At 37.7% G+C, this 21,048-nt stretch overlaps 1 protein-coding gene across 1 annotated transcript in view; it reads right to left on the bottom strand.

Annotated features, from left to right (window-relative positions):
* Window positions 1–21,048, bottom strand: part of LOC140242405 (androglobin-like) — an 88,822-nt gene that overhangs the window by 45,633 nt on the left and 22,141 nt on the right. The window contains exons 10-17 of the mRNA XM_072322141.1: window positions 17,149–17,258; window positions 16,369–16,546; window positions 15,653–15,743; window positions 14,823–15,015; window positions 13,428–13,568; window positions 12,821–13,001; window positions 7,095–7,347; window positions 6,644–6,707 (exon numbers count right to left, since the gene is read on the bottom strand). Of these exons, the coding sequence (XP_072178242.1) occupies window positions 6,644–6,707; window positions 7,095–7,347; window positions 12,821–13,001; window positions 13,428–13,568; window positions 14,823–15,015; window positions 15,653–15,743; window positions 16,369–16,546; window positions 17,149–17,258 (1,211 nt within the window). The remainder of the gene's footprint in view (window positions 1–6,643; window positions 6,708–7,094; window positions 7,348–12,820; window positions 13,002–13,427; window positions 13,569–14,822; window positions 15,016–15,652; window positions 15,744–16,368; window positions 16,547–17,148; window positions 17,259–21,048) is intronic.

Below are 21,048 nucleotides of genomic sequence, written 5' to 3'. Positions count from 1 at the left end.
TACATAAATGTGAAGACTGAGAACAGGACCAGGACAAACAAAGAAACAAAACAAACAAAAGGTACATGAGAGTTAAATTTTAGAACATGGTAGCTGACAATTATACATGATTGTCTTTCTGAAGTATTGAAGTGGGAGAATAACCTCAAGACCAAGTTAAGTCTTGGCTCATTAGGACTGGTGGATTGTAGAGGCCTAAGTCATGTTTTCAAACCACAAGACAATTTTCCCGACATCCACTGCTATTCAATATCAGCACTATTTTTGTTTAGTTGAATCTTGAATTACTTACAGCAAATATAGATATGATGCACACACGACATAGATTAGTTGTTTCAATGGTTATGGCTATGCACGGTGTTAGTGCTCGTCTGACAATTTCAAAGTTGTCACTGTATCAAGCGTGTCATCAACTGCATTCATATTCTACTTGTTACTGATAAGTGGTTGGTGCAGGAAAGAGGGGTAAAGTTTATCAAATATTTGATTCAGCAATAGCACACTCTGCAGTATTGTTAATCATACAAATTTAATATTCATAATATATTCTTAAATGTTTATACATGTCTGGGTTCAGTTTCGTAGTGTTCAGCAGTTCTATAGAATATTAGATGAACACATTCAATACAACTGAATGTGCTTTGATTTCATTTTACTTTCCTAAACAGCTAAAGAAGAACCGACGAGGAAGCATGCTGAACATAAAATTACTCATGTATTATCTTTTCTCTCACACACTTATGGGTAAATATGCAATCATTTCATCCCTATTAAACTTGTTTATCACAAATCTTTTAATTACCATGTATATCACGATGATTTTTTTCTCTCTCTGTCTTTTCGGAATCATCATGTTCACAAGATATAATGTGAATACAATTGCACATGCTATTCTTGGGTATGAACAGTGAAGTTACATGAAAAAAAAATACTTGTTTTGGTGTTTGCGCCTTTTGACGACTTTCTGTCAGTAGATTTCATTGTTTGCTCTGACACTGAAGCTATGATTTCCACACGTTTCTACAAATTCAGTCTCCTGGACATTGTGCACTGGTGACTTCACTTCTGCATATTATAAACAATTCACTACAGTTGACTTGTGTTAACAAGGATATCTCAATAAAGGAATAAATACAGCATGGAGCTACTAAACACATTTATATGTGCTGGACAGCTGGACAACTGGCCCTGCTATTGGTTGTCTAAGTATAACTCTTAGTCAACTATGCAATAGTGTACTAACTTTTCCTCTAGTGGACATAAAATGAGACATTTTGGATGAAGGCAGTCACATTATGATGATTAAATCAGGATGATTAAGTTGACAGACAAGAACACAATCTGGTCTGTGTGACTACATGTACCAGTAGTTCCATCTACCTAGGGATCATATCGGTCATTCCAACTAGCTGCCTCGGTTGCATACACTGTAACTACAATGCATGACATCCTCTGCATGGCATATTGGTTTGAATGACCAAATTACACATGTTTGTTTTCACTAAAAAGTGCAGGTACTGACTTTTTCCATCTTTACTCAATACACAATGCCCAACATGCATTTCTACCAGAGACAATGAAATACACACTACATTCAAAACCTAATTCAGTGTGATATTTGATAGGTATGGAACATTTCAATGCAGAATTGACGAGCATGGAATAGGCCTGCATGGTTTAAGAGAAATGTCAAGTATTGTAGCAGTGGCGTGAATGGCCATTTATATATTATATGATGAACTGACATGTTTACCATGATGTTCACAGCTGAAAACAAGGAATCATTTTATCTCCTTTGTTTGGTTTAAGGTCTACTGGGGATCTATATAAACCTGTAGATGAAATAATGACCAGTCTTCTCCTACTGTTATTTACATGGCACATACTTTCATATAGCATATATATAAAACCTTTGACTGACAAAAAAATCTGCAAGATTGATATATAAAAACAATGAAGATGTAATTTGGTTATGCTGTAAATATCAAGATACAACATAAGGTTAGTGAACCATCACCAAACATATTGAAATGATGCATTTTTTTTTTCTTCACTTCGCAATGATTTGGTTTCACTTGCTGCAACTGCATCTCTACATGCTACTGCAGTTGTTACATAACAATTGCATGACTGGATCAAAACCTCAAGCAAAGTGAAGGATTTTCCTCTTTCAAAGTCTAAATTGTTTTAATATCATACAAATCATAGCATTCCTAAGATGACTGAGCCTGCAGTGAAAAACGAACAAAAACAAACAAACAAACAAACTGACTTGATTTCACACACAAGTCTGCGGGTACTATGCACTGTTCTGTGAGTTATCTAATATACATATTATTAAATATAATCTTATCATAATATGATATAACAATATAAAATATCAGGGACTTATTGTGCAATATATGGGTTTCCTCGTTTTTACCACCACTGCTTATGTTTTTCTTCCCCACAGTATCAATGGAAGCTGAAATGCTTGGCATTCATGAATATTCATGTTGATGAATATGCAGCAATAAAATGCAGATTTGACTTTTGATGTAATTATGAAGAACGGAGCATTGCAAATTTGCGAGGTGGAGAGGAAGCTAGCATAATGATGGTTCCTGATAATGATGAATCGGGTTGAACTCTTCCTATGGAACTTCACTACATTTACTGGATACCAGTATGCTATGCTTGTACAAGTCCAGAATAATGTCTGGAGGTCAAACATATTGAAAGAATTGTTGATGATTGCATTTCTTGGGACTTTCAATAAAAAAACAAACAACATCAATCATAATTATATTTTACAGAACATATCATAAGCGGCATATGAATACGTCCTCAGGTTCTTCCAAGATCACTATCTAAGTCGTATCTCTTATCTATTTGTTTCACAGAACAATTACCATTAGTAAACTGACAGTTTGAATGTAGCTTATGTAATCTATAATCTTCTTTGAGGTCATCACCATCTTATTCTAAACCTTATCAGCGGAGGGTAATGCTCTGTTCGAGAAAGCTATCACAAGGCTGTAATGTTACACTTTGAAAAAAAAATGCATCTGTTTCTTCCTGGTTAAAAACTAGCTACTTTGGTTCTACCAGGTTATTATTGATTTAATGAGCCACGCCCATGGTTATGAAATGAGACAATGAATATATATAATTTCAAAAGCACAAACAGAAGCAAGAAGGTGTTTCTTTTCAGAGATTATATGCAGGGGTATGTAGGGTAAAGGAGGTTATCAGCGAGTATAATACAGTGTAGTACACGATTCTGGAAGAGAAATTCTAAATGCTAATGATTAAAGATATTTTCTTTTTAATGATCCCCTGTAATCCACCATGAGAGTATTGAGAGTTATGATAGTCAGGGTGGAAATGCAGTGTCACTGTCTACTACGTGAGGGATAGAATACAGCATTCATTTTATTTATTTTTTTTCGGTATATATGTGAATGCTACGATTGGATTATGAGTTTTACATACAGCATCCACTGAGGTGTCAAAATTGGATGTTGTTGTTCTCCTCCGAGTAACTGTAGTCGTATTCTGTTGTTTTTTTTTATGAGTAAAAAACGAAAGCACAGCAGAATACGGCAGAAATGAAACATCACACTGGACCGACAAGGTAAGGGGATGGAAATCACAAACTTTCATACACATTTGAGCTCTGAGAAATGAGCACTTAAACATTATGTTACAACATGTCCTGCAACAGAGAATTACTGTTCGAGTTGCATGCAGATTATGCGTTGCTTTTTGGGCTCAAAATCAAAGTTGACAGTCCATTAGGAACTCTTGTACATGTCAGCATTGTCATTTCAATTATCTGTCACAATGTTCCATCTTAAAAATGAACAATGTTATTTTCAGAGAAATCTGGTCTGTTGTCATTTTTAGTCCTATAATCTGATACCTATGATGGTTTTATTCAATTTTTTTTTTGTCTATTATAGTAAAGAACGTAAAAAAAAAATTGATGAATGCCACTTTTGATTTACCATGCAAATAGATATTAGAGGAAACTGCCTTTTGCTCATGGTAGCTCACAGCAGCAGTCTATTTACTAACTGACTAAATTTTTCATGCTCTATTGTAAAGGAAAAAATGAGCAAACCTGAAACACTGGAAAGAAAACATCAGAATTAATTTCTGCTCCATGTGGAATACATTTGATCTAAAAAGCTAGTACATTAGGTTAGAAAATATCAGCTTTCAGTGAATGCAAACATGCACAATATTCATTTTTGTACAAAAGAAAAATATTAAAAAATTAGAAACACTCAAGACTTTTCCATAAGTCATTGAGGTGTTTGCATATATTTCTGTCGTTGGCTTTTAAACTTGGGACCTACTTTGATTCAAGTGAAGACAAAGAAGTCCTGCTCACTATAAAAGACTAGGCGCTCAGAAACAAAGTGCTGTGCTACCGTTCTGTATATTAATTTTTCCATGCAACTACAGGCTACTTCTGATAGACTTGATCATGCATTGCAAGAAAGTGCATTGGCATTACAAATATCACATTCAAGTTCATGCAAACATGCAATCAATTGCAAAAGAGTGGCAAAAAGAGTGAAATATTCTGCATATTATAATATCTAGATACTGATTAGCTGGAAGTCGCATAGATGATTTGCAATCATCTAGATAGTTATTTGCATTGAAGTTAAGGAGAAAAATAGGACTTGTAAACATTTGTGGAGAAAAGAGGTTTCAAATAGACTTCAACATTTGGATATTCTATCAAATAAATGACCAGTTGCTATAAAATCTAAAGAGGACCATTGCTAGAAACAAATGGAAACAAAATGAGAATATTCATACACAGAATAACGGTCAAACTTACATGTATTGTATTCTTACACCATAATGAACATTTAAAGTAAACACTTGACACGCAAACATAGATGACAAAACCAAATTTAAGGTGCACATTAAAACTGCAGAAACAATAATATGGAGTTTGACATAACAGCATCAAAAAATACAAACAAAACAAAACAATAAACCTGTTCTACATCACTGTCTCCACACGAATACATAGTATATGGTGGAACTTGTCGCTGTAATTACAAAATGCACAAACTTTAAAACCTAGCCCAACAATTGTCACAGTGTGGAACCTATGGTGTTGAAGGTGCGATATGCAGCACTGCAAACCACTTGTGCTGAAACAAGTGTCTGTGAGGGGTGCGGATATGTCGAGTCCGTGTCTTGGTCTTTCGTATAAATTGTTATTCCTACCCTCAGAAGATGAGCACATTGCTGCCTTCTTAACTCACTTTTACAGCTATTATAAATTAAAGTAGGTCTAGCATTTTGCAGCAAGTCATATACCCTGGATTCTTATTTGCACTGTTTTTGTTCTTGTTTTGTTTTTTTCAACATCAATGCATCTATTCTCATTTTCTCCATGCCTTCTAGCTTATTTCTACAGCTAATTTACACTCTGTCTGGTAAACCACATGACTTTCCTATCTTCTTTTATCCTTACAGATTCATGGAATCTGAATCCCCCCTCAAATATTCCCCTCCAAATATCTTGCTCGGTTTGAGAGCATTTTTTTTTTTCAGTGTATTTGTCAATTTTGTTGTGGGTCCTTTCCAGATATGTCTGTCTTTTTGTCTTTTGGTCTATCTTTTTGTCTGTCTACATGTAACTGTCTACATGTATCTATCTGTCTGTCTGTCTGTCCGTCTGTCTATCTGCATGGTGAGGGGTGGGTCTGCCTCCCTTTTCTGCTATTCCATTTCTGAGCTGCATCTTTAGACTGGATGTTAAGATACAGCTATGTCATATGGGGGGGGGGGGGCATTAATTGTGAGGGGTCTGTGCAAGAGGGGGTGTATAGGCACGCGGTCAACATACTGGTTCCTTGTTGCCACGGGCGCTGGACGGATGCGGGACCACTCCTGGTACATCACTCTGATGGTGGCATGGATGGGGGCGGAGATTAGGGAGGTATGGGAACTAGCATAACTTGGCTCTTTTTTTCTTTTTTTTTCTTCCTTTTAAAACAACTTAGCTCCGTATTTCCTCCTTTCATACAATATGTATAGGTAGGGTACCATTTCTTTATTTAAAACTACATACTGTGTATGTTTTTATTCTCAAATAATAATGTAATCTGCATCAGCATCAACAGCCAAGAATACTCCACAGAACTGCACTTGAAATGGTAAATAATGGGACATGTCATTTCTTCTTTTTATCAATCATTCAATCACACACACACACACACACACACGGTATCTTACTCTTTCTACCCACAAAGTCATAGCAAGTTCTGCTATTGGTTTTTACTTTTTGTAAAGAACTTTAAAGTACACAGAGTGTAGTCCACTCTATGCATCCTCATGTAGAAACATTTCTCTGTAGTCTGGCTTTGTAGATAGTGTATGATATCAAACAGGCATTATCATTTTTGGTAGCCTTATTCTGTTGGGAGTCTAAACATACCTGTATACCAGTAAGCTTATTCACTAAATCTATTCACAAGGTGATGTCTTCATCATTGTAAACACTTTTTGTCTTGACCTAAAACATATTTGGTTATTCCTGAACAACAACAGCAACAACAACAAGCAAAAATACGCTACACAACAACAACAAAGTCAGATGTGTAATTTTGATGGCTTAGTTTGAACTTACCTTCAAGTCGGAAACCTTGTGCGTACACATGTAGGAGCTGGGTTTGTGGAATATGTAGAGAGTCCTGGATGAGGAGTAAGGAGGGGAATAAAGAAAACAAAAGTTTGTTTAATGTTACATAGTACATCAGTGTGTATCATATCAGCTTTTCCATTAGCTCCTTACGCACCCTGGTACTTGATTCTTTGTCCGCCAAGTTCATATGTCTAACTCAGGCTACAGCTTGCCAACTTAGCATATTTGGCTCAAGCATAGAACCATGCACAACCTACAGTACTTTGTTTTAAAAATAGCTATGGCGCTGTCATAAAGTTTCCATCGCATTTCTAGCATAAAATCTTCTATTAAAAGTTACATCATGAAAACAAAAACCCTGCAAATTATATGCCATATATAATATGGTAATTAGGTATAGAAAGTAAGCCTTGTAAGGTAAAGGTCATTTACGTACTTGAAACACTTGCAGAAGTCGTCAAAGTCCATCCAGACTTTCTTCTTGCTGAAGTCCAGATCGACTTGGGGTCCCGTGTCCTTGGCCGCCTCTCCCGGAATCTCCCCGTCAGCAGCCAGCACGGACCCGTCGCCGCCGAGGGCAGAGCGAACAGCGCCCTCTGTCATGACAGAAAGGGAGTCAAGGGGCTGGTCGGGGGCGCCCTCGCTGGTGCCGGGGGGCTTCAGCGACCCGCCCAGGCCGCTGCCTACATCTGTGTGCATGTTTGAGAGATCGGGGAACGTGGAAGAGATGGGGGGGGGGGGAGAGTGGGAAGTGCAAGGAGTTGTGACATGGTAGATACAGTAGAATGGGGGACAGGGAGGGGAGTGGGAGGGGAGGGGGAAGGGGAGAAGAGATACCATATATATAAGGGTAATGGAGAGGGAAAATGCCATGATAAGTGGGTAGGGATGGGGCAAATGTGTGGGCATAACTAATGCTGATACATGCGTCTCTTACACATAGTAATGTTTAGGGGGAAATAGATGTTTCTGCCATTATATATGCAGCAAGGTGCATTAACACTTTTAGGGCCCTGTTGATCGGCCACTATATTATAGAGTGATAATGATCATAACAATAGATAAACACATGACTCTTCTTTATGAAAAGAAAACATATTTTTGACAGTTTTCTGCTTATTTAAATGCTACCTCTTCATTCCTTCATCTCCTCCTGCTCTCCCCCCCCCCCCTCCTGACAAACATTTATTTATGGGTTCATTGTATATGGACATGAAATTAAAATGACAAGGTTGTTGTCATGTCCATCTCAACCTTATGCAATACAGCAGATTATGAAATAGCAAAATAAGAGCATCTACGATCCATTTTCACTGGGCTCTTGCATATCAAGCATAGTGCTGTGAGCTTTTGTCTTCTCTGCTTTCAATCACAATCTAAAGCGAACCAAAGCGAACTGAACTAAAGCGTACCGTACCGTACCATGCCAATTTTGGAGCGTTCGAGCGCTCTGTGGAGAAAGCGTACTCACGAGTTATTTTTAGAAAGGTCACGCTTGTTTGTAGCAAGAATGTCATTCACCCCTGGCGCTTGAACTACTTACAGCTGTCCAGAACAAAGAGAATGATGTTTTTGCATTGTGACGTATGCGCATGATACGCGCATGCTTTACAACGAACTTTTGGTACGATTTGGTAGCTTTTGGAGCACATCGGGAAGTGGTCCACTTTTGGCTCGGTACAGTACGGTACGGTATACTTTAGGAGCGTTCGAATGCTCCTCTGGCGCGGGTACGGTACGGTACAGTTCGCTTTAGGAGAGCGCTCGAACGCACCCTTTGATGTACCAGTTGCTAAGTGCTTGGCCTTTTCAATGTATGGCTTTCTTCATCTTCCTACTAACATGAGAAGTATTTCAAGCATATGCAGAGTCATCTCAAGGAAAAATATAAACTGAAATCTACAATAAGAGAATAAAGAAAAATAAACAAAGGTGATATTGCTCATCATAAATACTTTTTCCAACAAACTGACATTAAAAGAATATAATAAACCATTCACTTCAATAACCATCAATTTTTGAACAAAGTTACAGACATTTTAAACTGTGACGTTCTAGTTATTTGCATGCAGTATTAGTAAAGGTGGATTAAACAAGAGAGCAGTTAGTACACCACAAAACGAGGACACTGACTTAATGCACTGCAAGCAGCACAAGCAGAGCTGAATATGAGAGGAGATTAGATGCATTTTGTTACTTCAGAATAGATGTGAATTAATGCATTCTAACTTTAGCAACAGTGAATTGGTGCAACCATCTTGAAAGATGTGTATGAATGCAATGACAAAGAGTAAAGAGTCTGTATTCAGATTGTAAGGAACACTCTCCAGTTCGTTGTTGTTTTTTTATTGTCTGTATATTTTCCTCCAGATGATAATCTCCCTTCTCATTGGGGGAGAGAAAGACAGCATTTTGACAAATTAATATGCCAGTGGGATTCGTATTGCTTTATTTAGGAAAATATCTTATTGTCAGGTAGATCTCCCTTGTCCGTCGAAGACCACTTTGCCATTTGTGTTTCTGAAGTGTCAGGCATGCAATAGGACAGTAAAACACTTCACCATGAACCATGACTCTGAAAAGAATTCATTCAGAAGGATTTTCTGCTTCCATATATAATTAGTCACTTCTTTGTTTGCTTGTTTTAAAGTGCAGAATGTAATCCACAGATGTGAGGGAAAAACTTATACGTGCATGAATATAAACTGAACATTGAGACGATGATGGATGGATAGATAGTACATCCAATAAACAATGTGGACGTGAGGTTGGAAGGGAAATATCTTCAAACATGCATGCAGAAGGTAGCAGGGCTTAAAGAGAATAAACAGACGGACTGCACCCAGCTGGCACACTATAAATGTCAATTACATTCACAACATACATACATCTTCATTGACAAAATTGCAATAACGTGCATTGTTATGACTTAATGATGCACTGCAAAGGAAGTTATTGTATTGCAATAATCAAGCTCTCTTTGTTTTTTGAAAGATATCTCTAAAAATGCACACAAATATAACAGACATTTCCATTAGCGATCAAAAGTATGCGTTGCATAAAAATGTGAGACAAGTCACAATGTTATGGAGAAGCACGTGTTCAGGAAACTTCAGGATAATTTTCAGGATCTACCCTTTGATTTCATGAGCGATTTAAATCCCATTCTGTATGTTGCAAATTATTACATGATACCCCTTCAGAAACAAAATGTTGCAAGTCAAAATTTATGTAGATATAAAAGTAGAACAGGAGCTTTATATAGCACCATGCAAGTTTAACAAGAAAAGAACCATTTACCTCATCATGCAATGAGTGTAAAGCATTAACATCTGAAAAGTATGTTAAATTGTGTAGGGCACTGCAAAGAATCCATTCTTGGTTATCAAAACGCATGTGGTACACTGCATAACGTTTGTGCATGATCATACATTACCGGATGCAACAAGCTGAAAGCAAGCATTACAGCATGTCTTTGGAAATCACAAAAAGTCACAAATTGTACAGGTTAGAAATTAGCTGACAGCCATATTTTGACCCTTATACTGGGCAGCAGAAGCAAGCTTAGAATCCAAGAGGTAAGTAGAGGTCAAAATGGGGTCAGGAGTACAGGGCCAATGGCAGAATTACAGCCAAAATATTATTGCAGTAAGCATTGCTGTAGCGGGTCTGTATCATACAAGTGGTGGCTATTCTTTTTCTTTTTTTTACCTATACAAATGATGCAAAGTTGAGAAGAAACTAAATGTTGTGAGAAATGAGGCTTGTTGACTTGTTATCACTGTGTCTTACTTGAAGTAGTTCCCTTTCTCTGAAAATACATATACAAAGTAGTTATTTTGAATAGATATTCCCCCATTAAAGCACACAACCTACATGTATCCTCACATGGCAGAGATTACGATACACAAATCAATGTCAACTATTCAGGTTCCCCCATTCTGCTTTTTATCAGAATCGAGAATTTCAATTCTAGGAAATTTTTCATGTAAACAAGCATATCAATCATACACTGTAGCTTCTCCTTTTTGAATCGTCCCAATACCAGTCATGACAGAGAATAGTAAGTGTGTAATAAGTGTGCAAATAGTTCATAAATGATCACTTCTAAACGCAACTCATCTGTTTTTGATCATCTTTTTTTCACTCAAAACTGCTATATGAGTATGTATTTAATTCCTGTCCTGCCCAACTTTAATATAACAAGCAGACACTATATTGGCACAATTTCAGAATTTGCACAAGTACACTTTACATGGAGACTTTGTTTCATTACACTTGTTCAAATGATTGGCTGAACAGATTTTTGTCATCTCAGATGGTTCTATTTCTAATGTCCTCAGCATGTTGATGATGAGGTTGAATATTTTTCCTCCATAAAACTGGAGAATCACCAGATTATAAGATCAATACAATTACATCTGAAGTTCAACAAGTTTACCTTTAAAAACTGCCTCATCAAAGCAAACTCTCATCCCCAGCAAAATACACACTTTTTTTTTTTTTCCCCCAAATCCAAATCACACCTAACACCTATGTAGAGTTAACTGCATGTACAGACCATTTCCAAGACGTGATCATACCTGGAATACTCTCCAAAAGGTCTGTGGTGTCACATCCAAAGTTAATAGCATGCTTTCCGGGGGGCAATATTCCCTGGGTGGTGAGGCCATTCCACAAGCCCCAAATATTGCCTTTCATTTACAGATGTGTGAAGTATGTTGATTGTAAATTCAACCCCTCAAAGAGCTGCCTCACACTTTTTCAATTCCTGAAATATCATGCTTGCAAAATAAATGGCATACAAGGTGCTGCAATACACTGAAATGAATGGTTTTATGCACTTGCGTTCACATACAAAATGGGCACAAAACCTGAATGAAATGTGGGTGGTATGGTGAATTGTTTTGCAAATGATCTGTGCAAGTGAACAGTATGGACATGGGACTCAGTTCAATGAATTCTTTACAAGTTAGTACAGCTACAGAGACTGATAAATCACTTGTGCTCAAAGGTATTTCAAAGTGTAAATCTGAAACAACTAGCAAGAGCTGTTACGAGCTGACTTTACGAGATAACTATTGCTTTGTGTACTTCCCACTGCGCATGTTTGGTTACCTCCATCTTTCATTGCAAAATTCATAAAATATACATATCTACATCCTCTGTTTACTTTGTACGCTGTACATATATCTTCTTCGAGTCATTTTACAAAGTGTTGGATAACCCATTGAAAGGGGAATGAATAACAACACAGCAATAAGGCCATCACGGAGATCAATATCAATATCAAAATGGACTTAGATTGGCAACCTTAAGACAGAGAGTCCCAGTGGAATCAATTAAGCAAGAATGGCTCTTTGGCGTAACTTCACTTACACCTGACATTGTCTGAGTTTGAGTGTTAAGCAGACATAAACATTGCTATTGTGCACAGCCAAGAATGTGCAATAAGCTGTTAGGCATATGACGAAGCACAGTAGTTGCTGTTTGCAAAGCCATTGTGTGTGTCATCAGGGGTCTTTCACACTCATGAATATCTTGACGTCTCACTTTAAGGGGATTTCCCTGATTTGTAAGGAAAATGTCAATGATATGACATACTGTGTAAGCTGTTATTTTTGTGAATTTCACAAATCACTGTTGGGTCATGTATTTAACAAAACTTGAAAATATCGCCACCTGATCTTAATCGCATTAAATTTGCAGAGTGAACGGAAAGGCAATAGTGCACCTACAATAGTCTTGGTGTCAAAGTGCAAAAAAACCCCCCAAAAAACCTTCTTGCAAAAATGTCTGTTACCTCCTCATTCACAAAAATATCTGTACACAAAAATAACAGCTTTTACAGTATGCATCCACATGTTGATTGTGTTTTCATTTATGTATGTCTGCTATGAACATAACATGAAATACTTCACGATCCCCTTTTGTACGTGCTGCTACAGATATTACACGAATGCAACTGCTACAAAAAAAAAAAAATATAAAAAAGGTAATGTAATGGAACATTTAAAGCAAATGTTTGTTATGCTCATCCCTTACACAAAAACTGCGAAGCCTGCATTAGAGCTTGCCACCACCATGTACATGAATACAGCCACAAGCCACAAGCCAGGAAGAAGCCAGCCAGCGCAAAAACGTATGCGTGGGACGCCTCACCTTTAGATCCCGACCCTTTCTCCTTCTCAATTTCTTTGTCTTTCACCTCTGTTATTCTGACCCCTGGCATTTTGACCTCTTTCGTTGAACCCTTGGCGTCCGGCTTGCCGGGAAACATCTTGTCTTTCTCACCTGCTCCTCGTGATTTCTTGGCAGATTTCTTTGGGGCGGGGCTCTGGACCTGACGAAAAGGGGGGGGGGGGGGTGAAGAAAAGAGGCATGTCTCAAGGAGATTGTTCTGAAGCTAAAATTTAGGTTGCACTGTAACTTAACAATCACCATGTATAACAAATTATAAACCTCACAAGGTGCTACCTAAAAAGGAGGATTCTCATGTTTCAAGTATCTAGTAAACCAAATGCTGTCAACCTTCACGTGTAGGCCAAAAGGTATGAAAATTTGTAGATATCCTATCAAAACATATGAACCTCAATGAATACCTTAAAGGATATACAGGCAAGTGTGAGCTTGTAGAACGGATAGCGTCAATCACAATGCAAGATATCAGTTGCACATGTATGATGAACCCACTGAGCAATTTACTTGGGGCATTGAAAAGTGGTATAGTTGTATATCCTGTTTCATTTCGACAGAAAGTTCTGCTTACTTCCAGCTTCTGATCTTTCTTATCATCCTTGGTCTTCTTGTCATCCGATGTCTTCACTGCGCTCTTGGCGCGGGAGGCTGCCGACTTCTGGCGTTCCCGTGGCGATGAATTGGCCATCATCGGAGATGCTGGGGTCTGAACCTGGTATGGTTTGAAATAAGCATTATTTTCTTTACTGCTTTTAATACTGTGAGTATATGAAAGATCAGAAATTCATCTGAAAACTGAATGACAAAAACAATTTGTAGTGACAAATGGAAAACAAAGCCACACAAATACTTGGTGAAGCAGGATTTATCTCTTAAAGTATTCGCTTGTTTTGACTTTGGAATAGATAATGGAGCACAGCCATTACTTAATGGATTCCACAGAAACATAGCTACAGTATCCTTGGCTTGCAATACTCTTGTGCCCATATATGGGGGTATCAAATTCACAGTTTTATGGAAGCCTGGCAAAGCAAAGGACAGGTTCTTTGCTTCAAAAGACAAAATGAAGTACAAAATTCATCGGAAGATGGAAAGTAACTCCAATGAAGAGACTGCTGTTAATCAGAGCAGCAATCTTACTTAGTCCTCATCCTAATCACTATAATTCTAAAACTCTTTACCCAGTATAACCCATGTATAGATGTTCAAAACAAAAGTCTAAAAAAATCATCCGGAGGTCTCCTGTAATGCAAAGCAACGTTTTATTGTGAGTTCATGTTACAAACAAACAAGCAAAAAGACTTGTGCAATGCAAGCTATGAAGTCACATACACTTCCTGATAATCACTTGATGAGGAAAGTCAGAGAGTGTAATGTACCAAAGTGATACTGTAACAAAGGATATTTTCACACAAATTTTCAAGCTCGGCTGGGTAAGATGAGTTTTGTGTGTTTTTAATTCTGCAGAATCATGACATGAACTACTGTAACATAACAGCAAGCAAAAAATACTAACATGTTTTCATTTTCTGGTTGTGAAAAATGCAAGCAAAATTTCAACACCACGAAAATTTTCACTTTTACTGTACAGCATACGACCCAATTTTCTGCTAGCGACAAAACATCTGTTCTGGGCCCCGTTGCAAGAAAGTTGCAATCAATTGCAAATAATTGCTAATTTTGAAACAACCATTCTGATTGGCTCAGGGTCTGCCCTATTAAGAAGACATGCATGCAACAATGATTTTGATTGGCCAGTGAAAATCAGTTGCAAGTTGCGTTTAAACGCAAAGTTTCTAGCAACGGGGCCCTGATCTCCTACTTCAACATCCTCCTTTCTGCTGCCATAAGTTTAACAGATTGTATTTTTCATGTTCCTCTGCTCTAAACAACTTCACCACTCATTGGAGTGTAACTACATTTGTATTCTTTCAAAGCAGACCAAACTAAGTCAAATTTTCCTGACCATATCAGGGATGTTCGCTGCTGCTTCCTTCTTGCGAGCTTCCTCCTCAGCCTTCAGCTTGGCTTCCTTCTCCTTGGCGAGTTCTTCCTCTGTCTTCTCTGGTGCATTTTCGTCCACCTCGAAGATCTCGCCCATGTTGGAGGTCCCCGGCCTCGACGTGATGCCTCGCGAGAGTGACGAGTTTGGTCTCTTCCTGCACAATGAATATCATTACCAACAAATTAATGCAAAAAACAAAACAACAAAAACACACAGACAGAATAGTTCATTATCAATTGTGAGACTAAATCTTCTGTAAACTGATTCAATTTTGAGAGACGTGAATAAGCATGAATATTCAATATTCTGTCACTTTTTCTGTTGTTGTTTTTTAATGCAAGTTGACTTACCGGGCCTTCACAGGGAATATTGCCCCATGTTTGCATGCAATATTCAGTCTCATCTATCTCTTCAACAACAAAACAAGTAGCTAAATGATGATTATCCACAGCAGGTGTTGAATTGAAAAAAAAAAATAATAATAAAAAAAAAAAAAATATATATATATATATATATATATATATATATATCATTATTATTATATGACTGATATGCTGAGGTATATATCTCTACCATCAGGCAGTACGCAGCGCTACAAAATGCATTTTTTCCCGATGTGAACACTTTACGCACGATACATTTAGGGGCATGTATCCTTAATCACAAAAATTGACGAGAATTGGCACAAATTGGAAATCATGCTAAACTCTTTTCCCTCTCTCTCTCTCAAAAATATAACCAAAAAAAGATATACAGATAGGGACACATACAATTCCACTCTATGTACTCACGTTTCTGTAGGGATGGGTACTGGGCTGACTTTGTAATTGACAAAGAGCGATGTCATCTCTACAAATTGCTCTGGCTTCTTCACTTCGGGCTCTGATATGAGGGAAATGTGAAAGATGGATGAATAGACAGTGCACATGGTATATTATTCCACTGGTATTCACTATTGATGACTCAACTTATGGCAAGACCATGTATTCTACAGAAATGGTACTTAATGGATTAGAACAAACAAGACACATTTAGAAAACATAAAATAAGTCACAACATTATATCTGTCTAATGTCTGTTTGCAAGGCACATGTCATCTCTTCAAAATCTGAAAAAAGTCAGGAAAGTTTCATCCAAGCTAAATATCTGACACCATAAAAGCATGTAACCAGATAGTCATAAATTACTCCCCTATAAACTGATGTTTACAAATGAGAGTGACTTTTGTCTGACTTCTCTTTTATGTCTTGCTTCTTTTCCAAACCACTTTTCCAAAGCTAATTTCTACAGCAAATGATAAAAGATACACATTTTCTAAATCCATATTTTGATTGCAAATATGATTGTGTAAAATCTGAAAGACATGAAGTCAATGCACAGGATGTCTAAAATGTTGAACAGATCCTTGCAACTGTATTCAAATAGTTTGTATCAGTTATTTTCCTTCTCTGTAACAACAATTACACAAACACAGATGGTGTTTGCTATGTAGTCTCTTTGTTTTTACCTGATGGTTCATCCGTAGGGGACGGTTTCTTCTTCTTGGGCCTGATGAGCTTCCATGCGGGGATCTTTGGGGGTGGGGGAGGGGCGACCAGGGGGCAAGACCTGGTCTGAGTGAGCATGAGTGGGTGGGGGTAGACGTGCGACAGACCGTTTTGCCGCAGTCTCTCGGATGCATCAGCCTGGCAAGAAGAAAACATAGAGGGAGACAAATAGCTTCTTTCTTTTCTTTTCTTTTTTTCTTTTACCCTAATGACCACTCACCTGCTGGTAGGTTGAGTTCCTCTAGGGTTACAAGAGCTATTGCTGTTTGACAAATATCGAGTGTACTCTAGCCAGTAGCCAATGAATGCTCAGGGAAAACAACACAAAGTAGTGTACTAGACAGGAAGTTTGCTTTCTGTGTTGACAGGTTCACCTGACTATTTGTAGCCTATAATAATAACAACGAATCCATTTGTGGCTGAATAATGTACCTTTTATGTATACCGTACACCATTTGGTCCGAAAAAAGTTAAAAGCAAATACAAAATATATACAATGCATGAAAGAAAAACAACTTTTGCAAAACATGCTATGCCATTTCCCACTTAGTGCTTGGACCCTATTAAAACCAACAAGATCATGAAGTTCCAGTAATTCTGTAAACCTGGGAATCTCTTCAATCACCAATCCTTCAGCAAAAATATCAATTCTGCCTGAACACAGTACTAGGCAATGCAAAGCATCTTTTTAATTTTCTTCATCTGGTGTACATGTATGTGCAAACTGCCGTAGGACGTACCATCTCTCCGAGTACAGATATTCTGACAGGGACCTTCGGGGGATGCACATAGCTGACGAAGAGGGTGACTTGGGGGCTCTCAGGAACCATGGGTGTCGGCTGCTCTTTGTCTGTAGGGCCAAAGAAAGTCATAGGTGTTTAAAATAAGAGGATTAATGTGGACTGATTTGCAAGAATAGTGTTGCTACATCACAACGTAGCTCCCTTATAAGTAACACTGCTAAATTTTCCTTGTATAGACAACTTGAAAATGGTGTTCATACACAAAACAGTCCCATATACTAATGTTTTTGATACAAGGGAGCTAGTTTTTTATGATTTGCTGTTTTAATCTTTAATCTGCAGCATGCGTACTGAAATTTGTAATGACTATACGAGTTCCCAAGATAAATTTTATATCTCCTAAATTTTGATAGACATCTCATATCAGTACACAGAAAGCTCTACAATTGTTATGGGTCTTTAGAAATAAGGCATGCTGTACAATGAAAAGTATATCAGATCCTTTTCACTACACTAAAAATGAAAGTCTGTATTGGAATGTGGAACAGTTATCTTGATAATGTGTTCTTTTTGTGGACACAAATAAAATTTGTCACTTATCCTAAACTCATATACTACACATGTTTACTGCAAACCATACTACTAAACAAGCATTCAATTTATTCCATGCATGATAAAAGCTACAAATCATGTATATCTACAGCACACAATTACTGGCTGCACTGTGCAAAGAATGGGGGAAACAGAAAAAAAGATCAAGCATCAGAAAATAGCTTGGTGAAATAAATTGTCCCTGACATGGCTGAAGGTAAGATGGATCACCAATAAAGAGCCAGTCTTTCCAAACATGGTGCAAGAGAGAATATAGTGATGTGATACTGCGCGATATCACAAAACAAATGAAATTTCAAGCAGAATGACGACCATAATTGAGACTTTGGAAAATACTACAACTCTTTGACTCTACCATAAAGCTTATTACTACACACAGCTTGTGATAATGCTTCAGTGCTTGTACAGTAGCACTACAGGAGCTATGAGCTAGCTACTGTTCCAAAACATAGCTCAGTAATGACAATAACAAAACAACATGCAATTCACTTTCAGTCAATTTGCAAAGATATATTTGGGAATTCCTGTATCAACGGATTGTGTATCTCTAGCTGTATCACTGATCTTCAAATGTAAGTACACACACAGCTGAAATTTCTCAACTGGAGTCAAAATGTACAGATGAGCGTACGCTTCAATGCACACATTCGCTGAAGCCAATTCTATTCTAACCAGGATGCATTTAATAGTCATCATAGGTTTTCGAATGTACCCCGGTGGGCAGATGAAGATCAATTCAATCTGGCTAACCATCTCTCCCAACCTAACGGGTTTTAAATTGTGATATGGTTTATCGCTGCTCCTATGTATACACAAAGAACCCAACATCAGCCGACACATCATGCGGTATCTGTCAATCCCAAAAATCTAACACATCTGGGCCCTGTTTCACATAACTTGTTTTCAATAACAAGTTATAATAGTTGATATAAGCCACTGAAATCCTTGCAGTGGATAGGCTGAGAGCAAATTTGTCAGTTGTTGCTGATAACAAGTTTTATGAAACGAGACCCTGACGTGTTCACCCGGTATGATGTGAGGACCAGCCACCGCATAGTCAACAGAAACTCCCCTACACCAAAACATGGACACCAATGCACTGTGCAGGATGATATTCTTTTTGCTCGATGAGGTACCAAATCTAAACCCAATACAGGATGTCAATGACTTTAAACATTTGAATGACATGATGGCAACCTACTGCTACATTTCTCATTTGAACAGCCTTTCGTTCAGGGTCACCACAAATTTTGGTATACAATGGTAGCATGGACAGCGACAGCTTAGCTCTTTTTAGAACAGCTCCGCTAACTGCTGATATGTGTACAGATATGAATCAGCTTCCTATAATGTTCTGCTACTTATCATTGCTTTTATTATCTATTTTCTTTCATTTTTTGTTTTGAGAGGGATCTGCTTTCTGAAGGTAAAAGGAGCACCCACAGGAATTAAAGAGCATACAACAAAGTAAATACCATGGTAACAGAGGATCTATACAGACACGTAAATTACTTTGACATAGTGGATGCACAATTACATATACATCAATGTTATGAACGGCCAGTAGCGTTTCACGCTCAACACTCAAGCATTCCTAGTTGGGTAGCCATAGGGCATTATATTATTGCACAGAAGTTATTGTTGGTGTTGTTGGTGGAAATTGTGATGAAGACCCATTAAAAGGGAGCAAGTCCCTTTATTGTACTACTTGAATTCACTGTTTGAGCAATTCTACATCATTGATATATCATTTTTTTTAATAATAAAATCATTTAAGAGAGTCACTTTGCAGGAGGAGGGAGATGGGATGCCATCTCTCTTGAAGAAAACAAGATATTGAACAACAACACATGCAAACAGTGCAATGATGAAGTAAAGATCATATCATGCAAGTCCATGCCATAGAGAAAGAAGAGAGAACTTTGCAAATCGTATGTATCCATGCTGCCAAATCACAAAATACGCAATATTCCCCATTTCTCCATAGTTATCAAACACAGTACCCATTTCTAATGTACTTACCACCTACAAGAACAACATCAAAGAAACCAGGGGGGCATTTCATGAAGGAACTTGTCGGATAAAATATCTGACAAGTCAATTATATCCGACAAGTTTTGAGAAATTCTTTAGTCTGATTGGCTGATTTCTCTGAACTTGTCGGATATAATTGACTTGTCGGACATTTTATCCGACAAGTTCCTTCATGAAATGCCCCCCAGATGACCCCAAAACGAAAAATTAAATGCTTTGTCTTTCAGTTTGAAGTAAATCTGAAACTTGAATTTGGAAATACGCACAGATAATATGTCATATTGTGGTGGTTTGTTGGCAATTTTGTTCCAAAGAATGTTGTATTACAAAGTGAATAAAAAATAATTACATGTTTGAGGTACTACTCAATATGACATTTCGTGAATATCCCATGATATGCAAAAATATAACTGCTTCTTGCATCACACACATGTATGTGAAAAGCTATATGAAATAATTTCAATTATTCTTCAGTATCACCTAAATGGAATCAGATTTCAAATTGTCCCTCCTCACAAGAATCTTGCACATGTTTCTACAACTAATGTGTCAAAATTGATCTTGTTGTTGGGTTGGAGCCTTCAATTATCAATAACATGTCAAGACAATGGTTATCTTCAGTGTTAATGAAAAGGGGAGAGAGAGAGAAAAAAGGTGATGTGTTACAGTACATGTACATGCATTAGAACTGAACAAATGATCCTTCGTGGCTGAGATCTTGGAAGGGCAAAATTAGTTCTCCTAAACCTGGCCCCCTCCCCAAGTCCAAGATGGCCCAAGATAGCCGGGTTCCCGAGGAGTTACAATGTAGGAGACTCTGTCACATTGCACGATGCTGTAAAAAGCCCTTCATGAATTCCAAACATGGAGAAAAATAGGAAAGAGACTGAGCCAATTCAAACAGGTGCCATCATGCAACATGCAAAGCGGAAGCAAGCACTGAGTAACAGACCTAGGAGGGTTACTTGCTCCTTATCGGGTGTGCCTGTGCAGGTTTCAAGTGCAGGAACAAATGACAACAAAAGTAACAAGGCAATATCAAGGTGACCAAAATAGAAAAAAAAACAAAAACAAAAACAAGATCACCCAATCATGCAGAGGGTGTTGATTGAAAGCATCATACACAACACCTCAATGGAAACTTCACTGTAGTTAACACACATGCAGCATACATGTGCTGTAAAGGTCAAAGCCTCCGTACAAGGAGAATATATATACTGGGAATATGAATACCGGGAATAAGGTTATCAC

Source organism: Diadema setosum, chromosome 19 (assembly GCF_964275005.1).
Source record: "Diadema setosum chromosome 19, eeDiaSeto1, whole genome shotgun sequence".
NCBI lineage: Eukaryota > Metazoa > Echinodermata > Echinoidea > Diadematoida > Diadematidae > Diadema > Diadema setosum.
Note: the sequence above shows the minus strand (reverse complement) of the source record. Positions and strands in the feature narration are given on the sequence as shown.